This window comes from Lepidothrix coronata, unplaced genomic scaffold (genome assembly GCF_001604755.1).
Source record: "Lepidothrix coronata isolate B3197 unplaced genomic scaffold, Lepidothrix_coronata-1.0 Scaffold39, whole genome shotgun sequence".
Classification (NCBI taxonomy): Eukaryota; Metazoa; Chordata; class Aves; order Passeriformes; family Pipridae; genus Lepidothrix; species Lepidothrix coronata.
In genome coordinates, this window is record NW_016690219.1 from 2,430,715 (window position 1) to 2,445,162 (window position 14,448).

At 40.2% G+C, this 14,448-nt stretch overlaps 1 protein-coding gene and 1 long non-coding RNA gene across 3 annotated transcripts in view; one reads left to right on the forward strand and one right to left on the reverse strand.

The window, feature by feature from the left end:
• The window catches only part of KLHL29 (kelch like family member 29), a 394,362-nt gene that overhangs the window by 238,288 nt on the left and 141,626 nt on the right, over positions 1-14,448 (forward strand). Inside the window, exon 4 of one of the 2 annotated variants that reach the window (XM_017813094.1) lies at positions 7,459-7,572. The exons of the other annotated variant lie outside the window; for it this stretch is intronic. Within the exon in view, the coding sequence (XP_017668583.1) occupies positions 7,459-7,572 (114 nt within the window). The remainder of the gene's footprint in view (positions 1-7,458; positions 7,573-14,448) is intronic. 2 annotated transcript variants of the gene reach the window in all.
• LOC108496420 lies at positions 4,402-6,141 on the reverse strand. The gene is made up of 3 exons (XR_001874450.1): positions 5,902-6,141; positions 5,540-5,626; positions 4,402-4,503 (listed from the first exon to the last, which is right to left on the reverse strand). It is a non-coding gene; the product is annotated as an uncharacterized LOC108496420 (long non-coding RNA).

Consider the following 14,448-nt stretch of genomic DNA (forward strand, 5'->3'; position numbering starts at 1 on the left):
ACCTTTGGTAAATATTTTAAATGTACAAATCTATTCATGAAAGAGAAGGAAATTAAAAGGTGTCTCAAGACGACTAGTTCCAGAAGGAAATAAATCATTTTTTAAATAACAGCAACAACAGTATCTTACACTTTTCACCTCTTTGAGAATCACAAAGCTGTTAAGGTAGTAACTGCTGTGTAAAATATAAACAGGGAAAGCTGTGTCCACGTGTCCAGCTTGGTGCTGAACGTGGCCGTGATGCCTTGAAGCAACGTGGGACTGGATGAGAGGGCTCCTGCATCTCCTCAAAGCGACAGGGGAATATTAGGCAGGCAGAAATGTAATTACTGGAGTTGAAATTGGACAATGGGACTGACAACACATTCTTGGGAAATGTGCTCTGTGATCATTAATATCCGTGAAGCAAGCTTGCCAACCGTATTGATTTTGGCAGTGGATTATCACTGACAGCCAGGATGTGCCACCCTCCTGCCTTATGCAGTGCCCTAATAGGTTCTTAGACAAGCAACCAGGGTAGTACATAGAGAACAACTCCCCAGGATGTGTTCATGCCATCGCAGGTTCCCTGAGTGTGTGTCAGGTTGACCACTGAATAGGTCCTGCACAGGTATTCAGTGCCAGGGTAGCAAGTCCTACATGTTTGGGACGTGCTGGACCCGCACAGGCCAGGTACAGATGCACTGTGGAATGTCCAACCTGCTGGCATTGGCAGCTCCATGCAAGTTCCCATCCATATGCTGAGGCTGTTTGCTCTCCTTCTACAGTGAGCTTTGACCAAAATGAAACATGGGCAAAGTCTGACCTTCTTGGTAGCTTTTTTTCCTTCAAAATCTTCACTTGGGAGACAGTTTCTGCCTTTAGCAAATGTAAGACCTGGGTTTCAATAGCTTACACATTAGGTAATGATGTTTACAAGCTGATGGTACTTTTGTTCTTAAATTAGCTTGAGTATACCTACGAGGAGGGTGTTGGTTAAAATAATGAGATAAAAATTGAGAAAGTGCAAAATAATACCTGCGCGTCATCCAAATGATCTTTGTATGTGACATGCATTGAGATTGTGCCCTGATTCTCAACTAGCAATTCCAAGTCCTACTGCAATACAAATAATAACCAGATACTTAGGATAGATTAGAATTTACTTTTGGATCCATTAGCATTTCTGTTAAATCTGACAGACGATTTAGAAAATCTATATGAATTCAAAGTGCCTGCTCATCATATTTTGTGACAGCTGGGTGAATACTTGACATCTTTGTGCTCTTAAAAGAACATATGCAAAGACTCAATTTAATTTGTAGGGTTGAGGGAATTTATTTGCCTAATTTTGAGCCCACTAGCACATGATGGATTTGAAAGTTCAGTTCTAACAGGAGTATAATTGGGTTTTCTTTTCACTTAGGAGAGAGCGTGATAGAAAGGGTGAGGAGAGAGATAGAGACATGGGGAAAATAAAGTAAGAAAATGGAACTGAGAATACTTACGAAAAAAATTGCAATGAGATTGAAAAAAGAATATAGCAAGGCAGAGCATGAGAAAAAGCCCGCACATACAAATAAGAAACTGTTTAAGGGGACAGAAGAGATGAAATAATATATTCTTAATCATAATGCCAAATGTCTTTTGCCTGAGAAGAGCTGATGCTTTAAAATTTATTCACTGTCGTAGCTGAAAACAAAGATAAAATATTAAGTCTTTAAGTTGTGGGAAGGGAGAGACGGATGTTTCTCTAAATAGTTTCTCAAGCTCAGTAAGTAAAGCAGCTCATCAAATTTTCAGTCTTGCAAGGACAGTCCTTCAGCATCAATACCTGGTGCAAATGGTGAACTGCAAGGATAGGACACACGACCATAGCCATACAAAAACCAGATACTGTGGGTGAACGTTGACCCTGCTGACCAGCAGAAATTAGTCTCATGTCTCCAGTGGTTTCCTTTAGGACAAAGACCAGCCCACACTCCAGAGGTCAGCTTTCAGTTGCCGAAATACTTAGCTTGATCTGTTCCCTGCATGCATGGAATGTCCTGGGGTGATCACAAGTGACTAAATCCTGTCAGATGACAGGATGGGCAGCTGGCAGCTACTAAACTGTGCATACCTAGAAATGGAAGTGGTACTGTACCAAGAGATAGGGAAGGAGTCTTCCCATACAGATCCTGAATGCTTCTGTAAGAGACAAAGATGGGTGGGACTGTTGATTTGGATTTGATCTGCTCACATGTGCCTTGCCTTTTGTTCAGATTACATCACACTCCTTTTCTTTATTTGAAAGCTGGGAAAACCCTCTCTCTGCTTTATCCCCTAGCATGCACAGTGTGATCAATGGCAGTGTAGGTTTCCTCTGTCTTGTGCTGCCATGTGAGCAGCACATCCAGTCCACTGTCCTTCCTCAGCCCATGTAGCATATGGGGCCAGGATTTGCAAGCAGCACAACATGCCAGCATTCTAAAGTAGCTTTATTAAAAGTCCTTAGGGACTACCTCTCCACATCCTTCATTTATCTTTTAAACGATTCTCTTAGTGGAAGAAAGGGGCAGGAATTGAGTTTGGTTTCACTCTAACTCAGCATTTATGTTTTCTGAATTACTCCCAAATGAGCTGGCTTCTGATGTCCCCAGACATTTCTTTTGCCTCACATCGGACACAAAGTCCCTTTGCAGCTGGTCACTAATGGGTCCAGCTGAACCAGCATGAGTCCAAGGCATTTGAAGGTAAATCTCTGTTCAGTGCTTAGGACCTTGTCAGCTGCTCGAGGTTTAGCTTAGTACACAGCAAATAGAAGTACTTCTCCTGTGCTACTTGTATTTGATTTTTAGGTAAGAACTACATTTTCAGCTGTATCACTGGCAAGCTTCATTAACAGTCCTTGTCGAACAGTAGCTTTTTCATCTTTGTGCTTCACTAGCGTTGTAGAATTAAATAGGTTTTTCTGTCTTTTTGATTGTGTCCTGATATTCTGTCACCTTTTGATCTCTGTGTAGTGCACATGGACTGTAAACTCCTTGAGGTACAGACTGCTGGGGGAGGAGGGTGTATGGGGGTGTATTTTTCCTTTAGAGGGTGCCTCCTGCAGCAGAGCCCCACATACTGTGGAACTGTGAAATAATAGTAACATTATAATTATCATTATCATTATCATTATTACTATAATTATTTCCACATTACCTCTGTGATACCTAAGAAACTCAATTTTGTTTAAAGTGTATTGAGAACTCTAGGAAGATCTGGAAATGGCAACCTACAGACACAGCAAATGGCCCGAAGTACTAATACATTTCTGACTTTATACAGCAACTTCTCCTTAATCCTATCACTGCTTAATTTAATCCTGTTTCCTTTGATTGGATCCCCTGGAACCAAATAATTTGTATTGCGTTTTAGTCTGGTATTTCTGATCATTGTCTTTGTTAATTTTATCAGGATTGATTGAACCAGTCATTGAAAACAAATCATGTAATTAATCAAATGCAGCATTAGAAAAGCGGGTCCTCAGCTACTCTGTTAGCTTTTACCTCTTGTTTTTCTTTCCTAGTACAAGTTTGGACTTTTTTTAGAAAGAAGCAGAGAGGACTATTTTAATAGCATCCACATTTCAGTATTAGGAGGGGAGATATATATGCATATATATACATCTGCTTATTTTATATAGAATAGAATTAGGATAGGATGGGATAGGATAGGATAGGATAGGATAGGATAGGATAGGATAGGATAGGATAGGATAGGAATAAAATGGAAGTTGTTCAATGGGAAAGGACCTACAACGATCATCTAGTCCAACTTTATATCTCCTTTCAAAGCATCTTAATCTCACAAACTCTGTGGCTTTTTCTGAAACATGCATGTTTGGTGGAAGATCTTGCCTAATGGCTCAACTTTCTTACTAATTCAGTGATTTTTTTAAGAGAATCAACATGTGATCTGTGTTTAAATTTAGCACAGAGTCATCAATAAATGTAAAAAACAAGATAAGGCTCTGTGCTTTGTTCTAATAAGATCTGGATAGTCTGGTGTACAGTCAGTGCTTGTCTGAAGCTAACAGTCACTCCAAAAACTGTGCTATGCATGAGAAAGGAGATTTTGGATTCACAATAAAGATTATTTTGATCTCCACCTGTTGAGTGGAAAGCATTCCTTTCTTTTTTTTTCAGAGTAGGTGCATGGTCCCATTTTGATTCTTCTCTCACTCTGATCAACATTTGTGACCAAAGTTGGCCATTTTGTTCTGCAGTGTTAGATATTTATAGATTTGTGTGCTAATTGAAGCTTTATTACAGCTCAGTTTGACTGAGGCAATGGTTGCACGAAGGACAGCTAGAACTCCCTTTGCCTCTCCTGAAAGCCACAGCAAGTTCAGCAGGGGACATGCTGCCTCTTAAGGGGTTTTACCTGTGATGACCCTGAGCTGGCCTCCCTGGCAGTTCTTCCTGGGGGGTTACGAGGGCACTGTCTGACTTGCACCCATCCCAGCAGAAATAGCAGCTTCTGATGGACCATGACCTGCAACAGCAGAGGAGGAGAATTAGGAAGATCAGATAACAGACTTGCTGATGTAGGTGAGGTATCCCTACCAAAGGTCATTTAATTTTAGCTTATCCTTCCCTTCACGGCTTGCAGAACCAACCTGCATTATTTAGGGCTCACAATAACCCCTCTGTCTCTCCCTGTCACCCTGAAGTTTCTTGAGTGGGAGATAATATTTTTAGAGGTGGTTTACTTTGTGTTAACTTCCTGTGAGCAAAGAGAGTAGGCGGTATTATGCTTTTCGCAGCATGAATTTTCTTTAAAAGATACATAACAGGGGATTTTCAAAAGCACAGAAGTCTTTGGCCAAACTCTCCATCCTTGATGGTTTTCCTCTTCTTAATGAGTCCAATGACTCAAACTGGATGCCTAAAAGAATTTAATATTAAAACAATAAAAATTATCACAAGTTGCCAGAAACAGAGTAATACTGAAGGATCACCTGATTCACACCCCAAAAATGAGAGTGAGGTGCCTGGGAAAAATGTGTGGCAAGGTAGCACAATTTTGACAAGCCTACTAGAAACAGTAGCCCTATATGTACCATTATCAGTTTTACTTTAAATCGTGTGGCTGTGGACAGCAAAGTATGTCTAATAGCCATTTGGTAGATTTATAGCTTGGGATGCAATGTGTTTGCCATAAATCTTTTAGAAGGGTGGTGGTTGAGGCGTCTGAAGCAGTCATGCTAGTCCAAGGAAAACAGGAGAACTGGGCAGCTTCCTACTGGTAGCATGGAGATACGGAAATAAAATGAGCAGGAATGATTTGATGTAAAACATACAGAGCAGAGAAACTGGAGAAAATGGTGACTGTGTTTCCAGAAAAAAACATATATTAGCACTCTATTGTAAATCAAATTAAATTACTGCCCCACTGCCTGCTCCTGCACTGAACTTCTTGTGTTATTAAAGCTCTGAATCTGAATGGAAGCAGGGTTGCATCTTGAGACCTCATTCTCAAAAAGGATCTGCCAGTCGCGTCTGGTCAGAACAGCTTGGGGAATGTTTACCTTTTTTTAAGAACCAACTGGGAGATGGATAGGTTTGAGCTGTTTTCACACAGTCTTGTTTGAGTTTTAAAAGGCATTTTTATCTGTCTGCAGAGAAAAAAAAAAGGTTTTAATAGGAATCATTGAGATATGTGATTTTGGTTTAAAAGAGAATGTAGTATTTTTTACTGTGGAATACATTTGTATTTCTCCTACACAACCAAAAATTTTAAGAAGACCAGAGCAATTACAGGAATAGCCAGATTTTAGATGTTATCTTGTGTGTAGGAAAAGGGATGGATTATTAAAGTGCATAGTGTCTCCGACAAGTAGCACTTTAATGCTGTTTTTCACATCTTAATTTTAGTGACTGCATAACTTACCTTCATAAGATGCTCTTAATTGAACGTTTCAGTAGAATTTGAATAAAGTCTAATATGTCTGGGATTCCTCCTCCATTCCTTAAAATATGATGTGAAATTAGTTAGTCTTAATGTACATATCCCGGAGCTAATTGTTTTATCTTGTAAATCAGTTTCTCCTAGTTTTTTCTATGGCTTTTACTTTCAGATATAAAGAATAAATAAATTCTTGATTGAAAAGTCATCTTTGTTTTGCAGTAGAAAAAGGGGGAGGGGGCCAGCTATATAAATGCAAAAGGATTTTTAGTTCTTTTTTAATTATTTACAAACGCTGAATTAAAGGACAGCGGAGTTTAAATTATGCATTAAATTAGCATGTTGCTGATGGAAGACACTCAAAGAAAGTTGAAATTTTTAAATTGCTGTGAACCAAATTCAACCACAGTTTAATAGCTCAATTGATGTTGATGAACTTAAGGCAGTGATAAATCTGAACCTATAGGCTTATTTTTCTTTTTGCTGTGAAAGGTAAGCATGCTGTTTCTACAGTACTGACTGTCCTTTTGTTTGAGTTGACCGAGTATACTTTGATCCTTTTTTTAGAAAAAGAATTCTCTGTTCTACCTTAAAGAAAGCTTCCTGAGACCTGGATCAGATTATGGAAACCAAAGTGAGCACACAAAAGTGCTTGTTAGAAAGTGAAATTTATGTGCAAACTAAATGTGCCCTTGATGATAGCCTTATTGATCAAGCCAAGTTAATAAATCAGTAATATCACACAGCACTGTTCAACACTCACAGGCTTATATTGGTTTTCCTTTTTTTTTTCTTTCTTTTTATGTGCCTGCTGTGTAGGCAGAGAACATGCACTTTCCTGCCACGGAGTGTGTACTACAATTGAAACACTGAGTTCAGAGGGCTTGAATGTAAAATGTCGGCATCCAGTACAAAAAAAAGGAACTTTTATAGCAGTAACTTAATACTGAGATTGGAGCCTTTTACTTCATAAGTATTCCTGTCTTTATTTCTAATGCTTTAGACCCTGATCCAGAATGAAATTCAGAGTCCTGTTTGGATAATTACCAGAATTCCATGGAAAATTTGGCATGAAAATGCCATATGGAGTGACTTCTGAACCTAGCCATGGCCAGCATTTGCATTCAAGATAAATGTTTAGTTTTCAAGAAGCCTGCCTTTAGGTTGTTCTTCAGTAGCTTTGCCAGTACACAGGGGCAACATCCTTTGTGCACCCTTGGGATTCTGGTCTGACAAGCACTTATTCCATTATTGCCCATATTTCCTTAAGCCCTCTGACAAAAAGCACTTATGATGAACTGGATTTATCTGCCTTCACCATGGGATGCCTGCAGGATCTCTCAGAACCCTCTCGCGTTGTGCAGTGCATGTTCTCTGTAGCACGAGCCGCGCGTTGTTCCGGATGTCGCGCATTTTCTCCTCCGTTGTGAGATGATTTTGCATTCGTAGCTTTGCTCTGATTTGGGGTTGATCTGCATGCAGACCGTGTTAGCAGAGGAGGTTCTGCTCAGGCTAAAGTGGGGCTTCTGTGCTCGAACCCAGTGTCGTGCGCTGATGTCCCTGGTGTCCTGGAGCAGCAAGTGTCGCAGCCGGGACCTTGGTTCGATACCTCAGCTCCGTTCCCTGATGTTCTCGCTGAGAAACGAAGGCAGCTGGGTGAGTACCTGAGCCTCTGCTGGTGAAATTTGCCAAGACAGAATGCAAAGTAGCATTTGTGAAGCACTTCTTGTCATTCCATGGTCCTGCATTCATTCCTAGCTGATGACTGTATCACTGGTGTGAGAGCGGTGGTTGTACTGGGCTATGCAGCCGCCAGACAGAAATAAATACCACCTGTGGTCAGTTCACAACTTTTTCTATCCCATCCCTCTCCCTTCTTTTCCATAATCTCATTACTTCTCTTGCCTTCCCAAACCTGCAGCTAATGTGGATGGTGAGCCTTAGAAAGGGTTAATGAGACAGCGGCAGTTGATCCATTCCCAGTATGGAGTTATCTTCCATTGCATTGTCAAAACTCAGGAATTTGGGCCGTCTGATTTTTGAAGGTAGCCAAGGCTCAGTCCAGGAAAGTTGGGGTTGATTCTTCCACCACAGGGAAAGAATCTGGACATGCTCATATATCTGCCTTATTAACAGCTCACAAACTGAGTGGTGAGAAGCTCTGCTATGCATGGGGCCAGGATCAGGTGCTGTGCCTGTATGGGACTCCCACAAATGAGTGGAATGCAGCTCACTCAAAGAGAGAGGCAGCAATATATTTTGTTGAGGTAGTTGAGTAAGTTCATTGGAATTTAACAAAATTTAACAGTGGCTTACAAAGGTTCAAAAAGGTTGATGGTGAGGCTCAATTTATTAATTACTGCATGGAAGAAACATACAAATGAAAATTAAGTTAGAGTCAAGTTAGAATGTTTTGCACAGAGACTAGAGGTGCAGAAGCATAAGGAAGACCCTCCCAGTGAGTCATGAAGTTCAGAGTGGACTCCCTTGCTTTCTAAACTGCTGGTGGAGCTTAGGTGCAGCCAGGTCCAGTCTGAGTCTCAGACTTGGACAAAAGTCTAAATCTAATGAAAGAAATACAAAGAGTAAGGAAGAGCCTCTTGCTGAGTTATGAGGTTCAGAGTGGACCTGCTTACTTTCTAAACTCCTTATGGAGCCTTGGTGCAGCTAGGTCCAATCTTAGTCTCAGACTTGGGCAAGTGTTTATGTCTAATGTAATTACCTGTACTAAGTTTATAATAATTGAGTAGCTACATGAATTAGTAATGTTTCCTTAGTATTAATTTAGCATCCTGTCAGATCTGCCATTGGTTAAAGGTCTCTCTGTCTCAAGGAGCCACCTTGAGAGGTGTCCCAGCTCAAGGGGAGATCACCACCGTGCAACCAGACTGCCTGGCCAGAAGAGCTTAAAGAAGGCTCACTTAAGCTGTAATATTTATGGAATAAAGGCTCATAGTCAAATTGCATGCGATGGAAAAGGTACGCATGCGATTTGTTGTACCCACAAATTTCTTTGCTCCTTGATTAATGAGTCTTGCAAAAGCCACTGGTTATTCACATGTTAATGGCATGATCAGTGTTCCAAGTTCATATGCATCGATGCCCACTGTGTCACTCTATTTCTTTGTGGGTTTTCGGAGAACAAATTGAAATTAGAGGAGTTCTTGATCTGAACACGACTCAGACCTTTACCTGCTTTGCATCCTGTACCAAACTACCATAGTTTGGTTAAGGGGTCAAGGGCATCCATCACATGGATATGCGCCCCACTGTGCTCATGGGTTTCTCTAAGCCTGTGTCATTAACCTCAAGTTGGGCACTGTTCTTAAATCCTCTGAAAAGCAGGAATGGAAGCAGACTGTACCCTGCTGCTAAGCCATGTCTCTGAAGGCTGTGCCTTAGTGCTCCGCAGCTCACACTGGTTGGTGGCTCGTCGCTGGATGGTGTTCAAGTTGTTTAAGTATTGAATTATTCTCTCTACTCAAGAGGGGACTAAGACTGCTTTTGTCTTTTATGCAGGGTAATAACATTTTTCCTGTGAGTTAACTGTATTATTCTCTTTCTTGCTGCTCCCACATTAGTTTTGGAAAGAGAAAAACAACGCTGTGTCATCGCAGAATTGCCTGGTGATGGGAACTGTAAGGTAGATGAGTTCTTCTCTCCACCCATGAGCAAGTTCTTGAATGAGGTTTTACTGCAGGACTGTTCGTTCTCTTCCTCTTGCACACCAGCCTGTCCATATCTCTTAGGTTTTTAATACATTACAGTACATCCATCTCTTAGAACAACAGTTTCATTTCTGTAGCCCAGGCCAACAGCCAGTGCTAGGGAGATATTGCTGTCATCACTGCATCTTTAAAAGCTCTGCTTCCATCCTTAAGAGATTCTCTGGCTATGGACTAAACTCAGAATTATGCTTGGGGTCCTGTCCAGCGCAGTATAGGAATTTACTCCAGATGAAGATCTATCCCAGTATGGTTCAGATTTTACATGCATACCTTGTCCACACAAATAATACCTGTTTCATGCAATATTTAGCAGTGCGAACTACAAATTAGACCATAAACTCTTCAGTGCAGAGACCACTAAACTTTTTAGAGCATCAGACACATGCAGACTTAAAACCCAACCAGGGCCACCAGTCATTACCAGTTAGAGAGAGGAATAGAAAACAACTTTAAAAGGAATTCCCTCATTAAATTGAAGGTGCTTTTAGCCATGACAGGCCATAAAATCTGAATCCCTGGGAGGGAATGTTTTGCTCTATGTATGCGTGTGTCTTAGCCTTTTTAGTTTCAATGGGGAGAGAGAATAGACTGGGTTGCATATTGGATACATTATCTTGGTATTAAGCTGCCATTCCCAATCTCTTTTGGATAATTGGAACAGAGAATCACTCCTTCTTATCCATCACTTTAAATGAAGGCCTTAGTAAAATAATTTTGATTGCTGGGAACCACAAATAGGATCTCTCTTTCCAGATTAGTTCTTTTTTGCTCATGAAACTGTTTGAACAGGCCTTAGCACTCTGAACCATAACAGGATGTTTGTCAGCAGTTCCACAAGCTTTGGGGAAATTGCTGAAATGTGTTTATAAGGACCTCCTAGGAAGTGTTTGGTGGTGTTGAGCCTGGGGAAGATTGTGTTGGAATTTTTGTTGTTGGATTTTCATGGTTGTTGTGTTGGGTTTTTTTAATTCCACTAACATACTCTTTGATGCTGGTAGTAGTAGTAGTAAATTAGGTCTTATGTTTCCATTGATGTAAAAAAGGTCTTACTGAAAGTTTAGGTCTTATTTCATCAAAGATTTGTAAAACTTTGGATTTAAAGTCTGACTTAGTTATAGTTATGCCTATGTGACACCTAATAGTAAACGTGTAAGCTGATGCAGTATGAACTGAATCAATAGTTCCCAATCTTGAGCACCCCACTGATGGCTGTGAACTCATGAACCTGCTTGTGGATATTTTGAAAAGCCCCATGAATCTGAAGATTTTTAATGTTTTAATATAATAAGGTTCAGTGGACCAGCTGTACACCAATTACTGTTGCCTATGGGCCATGGTTTATGACTGTTTGAGCTACAAAAAATTGACAGTCTGGCAACTTGTCTGTGTTGGTCTCATGTAATTCCAAAATCGTTCCATCTTACTCTCTTCTGCCTGTACGTCTGTATTGTGGTTAGTTTCCTTAAAACTGGGAGACTGCTCCCTACTGGAGTTCAAAGTGTGGCAGGTGGTGAAATGCAGGCTTCAGCTGAACATTTTATTGGTTCTTAATGGCGATTTCAAAATAAATAAAGAAAAAAATCCTCAGATTCGGTTTCAGAGTACTCTATCCATGACAAAGAGCACAAATTGAACATTTTAGGGCTACTACAAAGATGCTGATGGTTGGTTTAGTAGTCTGCCAGGAATTTCAGGCAATTAACTAGCCCATGCTGCTGTGGACTAGCCAGGTTTCAACAGACCTTTTAGAAACCTTCTGGTCTTTTCATGTAAATAGACATTTGGCAGTATTTTAAGATGTATACCCAGTAGATTTTGTAATGCATTTCCTTTTTTCATGTGTTCCATGTTTAATTCAAACAAGCATCTGACATGAAAGCTAAAGATAAAAGTGTAACATAGTACAATTAGTTTCTGTGAAGTCTGTGGATCACTAATGGAACACAGCTCGTCCCCCTGCACAACTAGCATAATACAGGCCATTTTTTGGTCATTTGTGTTGTACATTAAAAGCATCAAATAGAGGGCTGTCATGTGCCTGAGCGCACGGACAGAAAGTTCCTTTGTTTGATAATGTTGGAAATAATTTTGCTTTCCAGAGATGCAAATGGGTAATTGCTGCAATCGGATCAGAGACATGTAACACTTGTAATGTAACCCTTCATGTATTAATAAAAATAACGCAGAAATTAGATCAGAGACCACAAGTATGTATATATTAAAAAAGGAAGTTCAGTAAGCGTTTTTTCTGTTTCCGCCACCATTATTGTCTGTGTTTCATGAACGTGTGTTGTGATTTCATACCAACTGGTGTCTACCACTTTCTGATCAAATAAATACAAGCTCAGGAGTACAGTTTGAAAGCAACGTGCTGGATTTGGGCATTTAAATTCACTGAGTGTCTAAGAAGCAGGGTTTCTGAGCATGTTTAATGAAACAAAATTTGGAAAAAAATAGCATTTAGCTCATCTATTGACAGCAAACCTGCAATCCTCATTCCTCTTTATTAATGCTCAAAGTATGAAGTTTAGATCTGAACTTGACTGCAAACTTCACCAGTTTCACTTGTGTCTGATCTGGTGCTCTATTTTTTTTGGAAAGCAAGTTTCAAAATAGGCAGCTGGATTTTTGTAGGATTTAGGGGAGCTGTGTCACATACTCCCTTTCTTACCCATTCTGTACAGAGCATATGGGTTCTTTTAAAATTGTAGCATGTGTGCAGTTCTGTATTATTCAAGGTACAAGGATAATTTTTTTCTTATTTTAGATTGACTGTGTTTTAAAGGAGGTTAGGGATGTAACAAAGTTAAACAAGATGCTGCATGTCTCGACAATGCCACTCAAAAATGACAAGTGTGTATTTCAAACCCACTCATAAGACCCATTTCGTACAACAAAGAAATGCAACACACAGATGCCACATGTGGAACACGCTAGGCATGATTTGAATCATGAATCCTCCTCTCTGTTCCTAAAAATGCCCAGTTCTCTGTATTGCATTTACAGTTTTTAAGGCTTTACTTTAGGATAAATATTAGTGTTTCAGGAGGAAGTATTTTAGCTGATATATAGGCAGAGACTGCTGGTGGTGCCTTTTTTTTTTTCTTCTTTCTTTTTCTACTGCAGAGTGCTTTGGCTGCTGTTAAACAGTTTAGCTGGATCCAAAGGGATACTGCTAACATGAACTGGTAAACCACCAGCAGCGTTATATCCTCCTGTGTCAAAGACCTTGTACAATGTAAAAGCTAAAGGTATTCAGATTAACCATTTTCTCAGGACAATTTATAAATAGAAAGCATTTCAAAACTGAGATTTATTTCTTCCCCTCCTGCCCTTTCTTCACCATGAATAGAGCAGAGCTCTTAAAGCTCTTCACTGTCTGCATGTCCTCTCTTTATGTCTTTTCTTTTTATTTCAATTGCAAAAGTTACAGAAGTAGTTGAAATAGTGGGGACAGAAGGAATTGTGAATCTAAAACCAGGATATCATTGTTCTTGGTGCCAGTAGAATAGAAAGAAAATCTGGAGAAATTAAATTAAAAAAAGGAAAAACACACAGACACACAAACACAAAAAAACACACTCAAACCCCTCACCCCCTCCAAAAAGGGGCAACCAAAAAAACCCAAAACAGAACCCCCAAACTATGGAAAAGAATAAATTGATGTGCTTTGAAAAACAACAATCTAACTTCCAGATTCCATAGGAAAAAAAAATCACGTTTCCCTGCGAGCATCTACATTTTACAAAGAATAGCATTTCTAGGGGGGTAAAAATCCCTATTGTGGCTTCTGGGAGCAAAGAGATCAGCACAGCAAAAATCCTGACCTCCATCAAGGTTTGCACTGAAAACTCCTGACTCCTGGAGCCCATGGAGGTTAAAGCTCAGGTGGGAAATGGTGTGGGTGTCAGGAGATGTTGGAGGCTCATGGATGAGGGAGGGAACATTGGATCCCGGGTGCTAGTGTGGGAAAAAGGAAGGGGAGGGCAGGAGGAAGCAGGCACCTCCAGAGGATTTGAAGACAGGAGGAATGACCGATGGGCTTGGGAAAGGTGTGCCTGTATTTGCAGAGGGCATGAATGGGTCTGCTTAATGACTTCCTTTCATGGGGTGATTGAGGTACCCGTGATGGGGGAAAAGGCTGCTGGTGTTGACAGAGATTTCATTGGTACTGTGTGACCCAGGGCATTTATGGAGCTGCTGTGCCCTCATCTCTGAGTTAAATTACTTCCCAGATGTAAGGCAAACAAGCAATCGCTCAGACTGGTCTCCTGTTCTTTATGGCTTCAGTCCTCAATACTCATTCAGTAACAGGCAGCTGGTTCCTTTTGCTTGGTTTAGAGGTTCTGACACCAGTAAAAACAAAACAAAAAAAAAAAAACTTTTAATCTTCCAGCAGTGAAATACACTGCAGACATAAATAAATGAGACCTGTTGGAGCACCCTTGTTTTTGACAGGCCTTTTCTCAGCAAAGGAATGGTTGTTTGGGAAGATCCTCTAAAACTGCAGCAGGGGGGCTTGCGTAGCATTTAAATCCACGTGATAGTTTCTTCATCAAGAGATCTCTTTCAGATCATATCCCCTTTGATGATTATTCAGCCCCAATGCTTCCCAGACTTTACAGTTATTTTAACCTCTCTGAAGACCTGCCAACATACCCACTTTAGCAGCCAATGATGTTATGCTGCTTTTTTTTTTTAATTGGCATTCAATTTTAAGGGTTGAAAGACAGTAAATACTAATACTTCTCCTTACTGTTCTACAGTAATTTGTCCTACAGTTGTAAATAAGTCTCTCTTATTA